This window comes from Otolemur garnettii, unplaced genomic scaffold (assembly GCF_000181295.1).
Source record: "Otolemur garnettii isolate 467f Iridium unplaced genomic scaffold, OtoGar3 scaffold00003, whole genome shotgun sequence".
Classification (NCBI taxonomy): domain Eukaryota; kingdom Metazoa; phylum Chordata; class Mammalia; order Primates; family Galagidae; genus Otolemur; species Otolemur garnettii.
This window is the reverse complement of record NW_003852398.1, coordinates 41,647,764-41,656,125: the sequence shown is the minus strand read 5'-3', so window position 1 is coordinate 41,656,125 and position 8,362 is coordinate 41,647,764. Positions and strand designations below refer to the sequence as shown.

General features: G+C 42.1%; 1 protein-coding gene across 1 annotated transcript in view; it reads right to left on the bottom strand.

Moving 5' to 3' along the window:
* PPP2CA (protein phosphatase 2 catalytic subunit alpha) overlaps window positions 1–8,361 on the bottom strand; it is a 31,498-nt gene extending 23,137 nt beyond the window's left edge. Inside the window, exon 1 of the mRNA XM_003782187.2 lies at window positions 7,981–8,361. Coding sequence (XP_003782235.1) covers window positions 7,981–8,082 — 102 coding nt within the window. The 5' untranslated portion in view covers window positions 8,083–8,361. The remainder of the gene's footprint in view (window positions 1–7,980) is intronic.
* Between the last annotated feature and the right edge of the window lies 1 nt (window position 8,362).

The window sequence follows — 8,362 nt, the reverse complement described above, 5'->3', positions numbered from 1 at the left end:
AACCACCTCGCTACACTACCTGAAACTGACTTAATTTTTGTAGCCCAGACATGCACTATGTGTACCTATCAGGACAATAAGCCTAGTTCCTTATGCTGACCACCTCCATTTGTTAACCAGTCTGTTACAGTCCCTTGGAGGGTCAGCTTACAGAGCTTCCACTGTAATATAACTATCACTGGAATGTTCTAGGAGATAGCATTTTGGGTTTTTTTTTTTTTTTTGGAGACAGAGCCTCAAACTGTCACCCTGGGTAGAATATGGTGGCATCAGAGATCACAGCAAACTCCAACTCCTGCGCTTAGGCAATTCTCTTGCCTCAGCCTCCCAAGTAGCTGGGACTACAGGCACCCACCACAACGCTCGGCTATTTTTTGGTTGTAGTTGTCATTGTTTGGCAGGCCCAGGCTGGATTCAAACCCTCCAGCTCTGGTGTCTGTGGCTGGCACCTTAGCTGCTTGAGGTACAGGCACCGAGCCGGGATAGCATTTTTTAAATTTGGCTTTAAGGCTTAGGACCTAATGAAAGAAAAACGTTAACACCAAGGGATAATTCTTAAAAAATATTAAATTTGTTGGCTTCCCTTCTGTTTATGCCATATAATCACTTTAACCTCTGACCAAAAGGAACAACCATTTTCTTTAAAGTTGAATCTTTTTTTTTTTTAAGTTGCAGTTGTCATTGTTGTTTGGCAGGCCTGGGCTGGGTTTGAACCTGCCAGCTCTGATGTATGTGGCCAGCACACTAGCTGCTGAGCTACAGGCGCCAAGCCTAAAGGTGAATCTTTATCAACCAACTGACATATATACATGATTAAGCACTCTCAATTATTCCTACATGGGGAAAAATGTTAACTCACTTAACAACTGAGAAATGTTGCTATATATGCAGTTATTTTAAAAATTCTCACAACACACCATTGTGAACAAGATTCAACAACCACTCTGGGTCTGTTTCCTTGTTCATCTACCAATGGTAAGATGGTTTTTAAGGTTCCTTCCTTCATCACTAAAATTTCACTCCATCCTAAAGCACTTAAACCTTTTATTAAGTTAAAGCCACCCAAAGAATACAGGACAAGGATTCCTGCTCATTTACAGATGATGGTGTTACTTAATCACCACCGACAAGCATTCGTAAACATTTCCTATCTAGATTTAACTATAAAGACAACATGCTGGATAATCTGAAACTGTGCTAATAACTAGAACAAAACCAAACTAACAAATCCTTATACACTAAAATAAGACAATGCAATTCAGACAAAGCTAAATAGTAAAAATGCATATAATGAGGGCTTAATAAACACTGGTTGAATGCATTCCTAAAACAAATATACATGGTGATAAGAGTCTGCATCAAGGACACTCAGTCTATATATAACCTTTGTGAACTCTAACTCTGCATACCTTTAGCCAGGTAAACAAATGCTGTTTGTTAACTAAGAGCAGTAGAGAACAAAGGTTTACAACATTTTTTCAGTCCCAACACCAGAAGGTGTTGAGCAACTCCTGAGCTGATCATGTACAGTTTAGAAAATACCCAGATTCAGATATATACACATTACCTGTCACTGCCTTGTACTTCCATTCCAAACCACAATCCACAACAGAATATATAAACAGACAGAAACACTACTGTGAAGAAATTAAACAGTTAATCGAAGATTGTTCTTCACTGTTCTTTCATACCCCATCTCCCAGTCATTTATTGGCAGCTAAGCACCTTTCTCTTCTTTAGCCTATTCTATTTTTGCCTTAATAACAGAAAGAGGCTCGGCGCCTGTGGCTCAAGCGGCTAAGGCGCCAGCCACATACACCTAAGGTGGTGGGTTCTAATCCCCAGCCCGGGCCCGCCAAACAACAATGATGGCTGCAACCAAAAAAATGGCCAGGCGTTGTGGCGGGCGCCTGTAGTCCCAGCTACTTGGGAGGCTGAGGCAGGAGACTCGCTTGAGCCCAGGAGTTGGAGGTTGCTGTGAGCTGTGATGCCATGGCACTCTACCCAGGGGGACAGCTTGAGGCTCTGTCTCAAAAAAAAAAAAAAAAAAAAAAATGACAGAAAGAAAAGTCATTTGGAACAACAAAAAACAAAAATCTTCCCCCTTTATAGTTCTAGTCCAATTAAGATCTTGCATGTGTATGAGAATGTAGATTGAGGACTTTTCCACACAAGGGTGATATTATTTGTACACCATGGGGAGAGTGCTGTGGCATCATCTCTCACAGCAACCTCACTACTCATGGGTTTGAGTGATCCTCTTGCCTCAGCCTCCCAAGTAACTGGGACTACAGGCACTGCCACAACACCAAGATAATTTTTCTATTTTTAGTAGAGGCGGGGTCTCATTGTCGCTCACACTGGTATTAAACTCCTGAGCTCAAGGGATCCACCTGCCTCAGCTTTCCAAAGTGACAATGGTAGTATTATAATAAAAAATAAGTAATTTCTTTTTAAGTAGACGGGAAATTGGTCAAAGTAGAAAGAGTAAACCAGGGGTCCTCAAACTTTTTAAACAGGGAGCCAGTTCACTGTCCCTCAGACCATTGGAGGCTGACTGCGGGCCTGGGCCGAGTCGGCTGCTAAGCAGGACAAACAGGGGCGGCAAAAACACCCGGCGGGCCGGATAAATGTCCTAGTTGGGCTGCATGTGGCCTGCAGGCCGTTGTTTGAAGACATCTGGAGTAAACAGTGTTTCCCTGTCACACATAACTTTGCCTATCTCTCCTCAGCACCCTCAAAAAAGACCTACCACCGCAACCCAAACTCATTGGTCTCTTGGTTTTCTTTATTTGTTTCCTCCAAACGAAACAAAGGATACCTCAGAGATAACTTTGATAAATTTTACTTACAAACAGGGGAACATGAGACTAGTAATACAAACGTTGACCCATCTACTCCTCCAGAATCCACCATTCTCTCTACGACACCTTAGCCTTACTGCCATTTCTGAAGACAAATTGTGGCCCCAATGGAGAGAACAGAGTCCTGGGAAACCTATATATCTGAATACAACTGCTTGCTTTTTCCACATTTCCATATTAAATCAACACAAAACTGACTGAATTACTGCTTTTTGCCCAAGAGATCATGAAACAAACACAAGGATGTGTGCCTGACTCTGGAAGCTATGAGGATGAAAAAGAAAAGCATTTTATAAGCTGTGATGACCAATGTCAACTTTTTTTTTTTTTTGGAGACAGAGCCTCAAGCTGTCCCCCTGGGTAGAGTGCCGTGGCATTACAGCTCACAGCAACCTCCAACTCCTGGGCTCAAGCGAGTCTCCTGCCTCCGCCTCCCAAGTAGCTGGGACCACAGGCGCCCGCCACAACGCCTGGCTATTTTTTGGTTGCAGCCGTCATTGTTTGGCGGGTTCGGGCTGGGGATTCGAACCCGCCACCTTAGGTGTACGTGGCTGGCACCTTAGCCGGTTGAGCTATAGGCGCCGAGCCCCAATGTCAACTTTAGTAGAATATTTCAAAACTCAAGTCTCTGGATCATGATTTATACTATCTGAGAATACATGGAAAATGATCTCGGGTTTTCATCTCACCAATCTTATCTAAGGAGCAAACATACTTAATAATTAGCCACAGTCAAAATTGAAGAATTACTGTTTCCAGGACAAAGTAGGACAACAGTATGTGACATGAATAGCAAAGCTTTCAAGCAGTGAGAAAAACAAGGGCTTCGTTTTACAAAATTGTTACTTCCACAATTTGGTTCGGCCCTTCACCTACATACTCATTGTTAACACTACCTCTGAAAAGAGAACTGGATTTGTAAAGCAATTTGGAACATTAGTCTCAGAATCCACAAACCTAGGGAATCTCAATTTGAGCCCCTACAGCCCAGTCACTTTGCCTTTCAAGTCTTTGGTTTATAGCTATAACCAAAAACAAAAACTATCTCGTAAACATGTAAGAGAATTATATATATGAAAGTAGGATGAGAATAATGCTCTGTAACCGGTTTGTTCTTAATATTCAAATTACTTCTATGGAAATGAGCGAAACAGCCTTTTAAACACACACACACATACTGTGACAAATATGTTACCCACTTTATATAAAATATAATCGTGGTCAATACACTTTTTAGTTTGTCTAATTAGTAAGAAGCTGTTTGCTTTTCCCATGTTCATGTACCACGTATTAAAACTAAGTGAAGCCTTAATGATTGCATTTTATTTATAGGGCTTGCAGGGCAATGGAAAACAGCATACCTAGAGTAAAGAACTCCTTTGGGGGGGGGGGAATCTGGCTATCAAACAACATTCTCCACACATTTGGTAAGAACTGAAAGCACAAAGCCAAAAATCATACCCAAATTAAACCAAGGGTGAAGTCATATAATAAAAGACTGTTTACTGTAGCTAATGCAAAAGTAAGTTGATACTATTTACTTTTTTCAATCTGTAAATGGAAACATACCAGGCCAGTTGTATAGAACTGTGTCTAAAACAAAAAACTATGTAACAAATTTTTAAACAATCAATTATGATCTACAAAATGACAAAATATACTGCACACATAAAACTCCGGCTTTGATACAAACTTCAAGATGCACACTTGGGTTCTCTCCATTTTCAACACCTACTACTGTTAGTGCAATACCATTAATAATGTCCTCAGGATATTTTAATCACAATTATCTCTTATGGTATATATCCACCTTTACTATGTAACTTTATTTTGGATCAGGCACCTTCAGTTGGGTAGAGGGAAGATTTTTACATCATTCCTTCTTGTAATTAAAATTTAACCCTTAATATTTTGAAAATTTCTATTTAGAAGGCAATCACACCAAAGAGCATATGTAGCTTCCACCCAAAGATACCACTGGCCATGCAAATATTAACAATGGAAAGAGAACTTTTGTTTTACTATAGAAAAACTAGTACAAAAGATATCAAGTCAAACATCCCAAATACCTAAAAAACTGTCTTCAAATTAATGTAGTTTGGAAGTTTAACATAGTTCCAAAAGTTAAAATGCTTACAAGTTAAAAACAGTATGAAGCCTGTTGAACAGTATGATGATATCCACCAAAAGGGATACATTTCATGGAAACTTTTATGAAACACCTAGCTTCTAATATTATCCCTATCTTTTATGGTTCTTGAACTAACATCTGTGCATGCTGAGTGAGCAATGGAAATCTAGTAAGTTGATTTACCTCACTATACCTTAGTTTTAAAAAAACAGAAATGGATTAACAATCTGTGGTATATGTATATCATGGAATACTATTCAGCCGTTAAAAAAGATGGAGACTAGGCTGCGCCTGTGGCTCAGTGAGTAGGACACCGGCCCTATACCGAGGGTGGTGGGTTCAAACCCAGTCCTGGCCAAACTGCAACAAAATATAGCTGGGCATCATGGCGGGCACCTGTAGTCCCAGCTACTCAGGAGGCTGAGGCAAGAGAATCACCTAAGCCCAGGAGCTGGAAGTTGCTGTGAGCTGTAACGCCACAGCATTCTACTGAGGGCAATAAAATGAGACTGTCTCTAAAAAAAAAAAAGAAAAAAAAAGGAGACTTACATCCTTTGTATTAACCTGGATGGAAGTGGAACACGTTATTCTTAGTAAAGCATCACAAGAATGGAGAAGCATGAGCCCTATGTACTCAATTTTGATATGAGGACAATTAATGACCTAGTACATAGTGGGGGAAGGGAAAGGGGAGAGTAAAGAGAGGGAAGAGGGGAGTGGGAGAAGGAAGAGGAGAGAGGGGGAAGAAGGGATGGGGGTGGGGTTTCAATGTGTGCTACACCTTTTGGGAGCAAGACACACTTATAAGAGGGACTTTACCTAACAAATGCAATCAGTGTAATCTGGTTTCTTGTACCCTCAATGAGTCCCCAACAATAAAAAAAAATTAAAAAAAAAAAAGATGTGGAAAACAAACACTTGATCCATTAAGCTTCAACCACCACATCTCAATACCCAGTAGTATCTTCTACAGTCTCCAATGTAAACCCTCCACTTCCATACTTCATATCCACTCATTTCCATACTGTACTTGTTTTCCCCACTAGATTCAAGGACCTTGAGAATAAGCATACTGATTCTTCACTACTTTTCATTCCCCTCATAAAGAGTATGAATTCTTGGATACTAAGTGTTCAAAGTTTCAACTCAAAGTACTAATTTAAAATAGAATTGATTGTATAATCTCCCAAAATCATCTCAAAACATGTTTTAATTCTTAATTTTATGGACAGAAAAGCAAGAACCAAATAAAGTGGTTGATCCAAAGTCTGTCACAATTACCTCACACTAAGCAGAAAGAGGACTAGCATCCAGATCTAACACACAATTGAGTGGTGTTTCAATTACTTCATTACTGCCCTGTCAATGTTTCCTTCACAAATGACTAGTCAACTAGCCAGCTATTGCCTCAAAGTCTTTTACATAAAGTACTGAACCTTAAAATCAGAAATACCATCATCTATAGTACCTAGAAATTAAGACCTACCAATATACATTAGGTAATTTGTAAAGGCCTATTTCCAAACCTCTAAAATAAAACCAACCTCTTTTGATGTGAGAGAATTAAGGAGTCAAGTAACAAGAGATTCAATATATTGCTACCATTAGAATTCAGCTGCAACCGATGATATACCACCTCATCAACCTGTAATGGAGTCACAGTGAGATAAGAAAATCTAAATTTGACTTACTTAAATTCCAATTGTTCACAGTATGGTTTCTGAAAAAGCGTGTCCCGAGAACATACACACCAAACTCATGAGTCTAATTTTCACATCAAATTACAAACAAATCGGAATAGCTCTCCAATAACTATTTTCACTAACATGTAATGTTAATGATATTCCACTATTCTGTACTAAAATGACATTCTGTGAAGTTGATTTTAAAACTGAGTTACAAGATTTAAAAAATACAGTGCAAAGCCAATAGCTAAAAAGACTACCTGTTTGTTTCCCAAAACAAACCAGAATTAGATACAAAGTTTGGAGTTATTATGTGTACTATAACATTCTATTTCAACATCTGTGAAATAAACACTAAGCACAATGTCTGAACTACACTAAGAGCTCAGTCGCCAGTTATTACTACTATTACTTGCAACCACAAAATACAATCAAAGTACTTTTTCAAAAAAAAAAAGCGATACAAAATGTGCTGCTCTTCCAGTTTATGTTGCTCATCTTAAAAATAAATGGCAACATGCCAAGTATGTTAAGTGTAGAAAAAGGTTCCACGCGACCCAATTTGAGTCATCATACAAATCACAGATTAAACTAACATTTGATTTCCAATCCAAAAGCTCCTCATATAGTATGACTCACCATATTCTCTCTTTCAACAATGAAAAATAAGTTATACTCCTCCCTTATAAACACCATCATTACCTTCGTAGAAATTTAAAATTCTTAAAGACACCCCTTAAGTAGGCCTCTGGGGAAGGCCGCTTGGTGAGTTTAATACAAACCACCTAGGACAGTACTAAAGCTATGTGACCTTTAGATAGATTCTGGTATCTGGCATACAAGACCGCCTTTGAGGGACCCTCTGGGCAGCGTTGGACAGAAAAATAAGGACTCAGCACAGCAGAAAAGCCTCTTACTCCACCACAGAGGCCCGGGCCCCATTCCCAAGCCACAGAACCCAAGCCCCTTCACCGGGATCCAATGCTGTCCTCGACCCTGATCCACAGGGTCTATGCTGCCCCTGCCACCCCGCCCGGAGTCAGGGCTGGGAGACTCAAAAGCCCCGGAGTCGGGGTAACGGCGCCATTTTAGGCGGCGGTGGCGGCGACAACCAATCCCTGCGCGGGAGGCAGGGGGCGCCGGGTCTCTCGGAAGCCGCCGGCGGCCGGGTCGGGCGTCGGTCTGGGAGGCTTGGGGGGCCCGGGCCGGCGGTCTCCGCCATGTTGCACTCTCCCCACAGCCGCCTCCTTCTTGGCGGGCTTGGCCCCGCGGCGACTCCCGCAGCCAGACTGCAGCTCACCTTCTCGCAGAGGCTCTTGACCTGGGACTCGGACAGCTGCTTGCACTCATTCAGCTGCTCGATCCACTGGTCCAGCTCCTTGGTGAACACCTTCTCGTCCATGATGCCACCCACCCGAACCGGCTGCCGCTCCTCGCTCCTCCCGCGCCGCCGCCCGCACACGGGCCACACACACACACCGTCTCCGGCTCCCGAAAGACTTCTCTGGCCACTGACGGTTGCTCGGCGCTGGCCCGCTGGCTCTTCCGCAGTACCCGGCCGCCGGCCGCTGCGCCTCCTCCGCTCGCCCTAGCTCCGGAACGCGGCTCTCTGTAATGGCGGCCGCCCGGCGTGGTGACGTCACGCCCGGCGTCAGGAGGCGGGGAGCGGAGGGGAGAAGGGG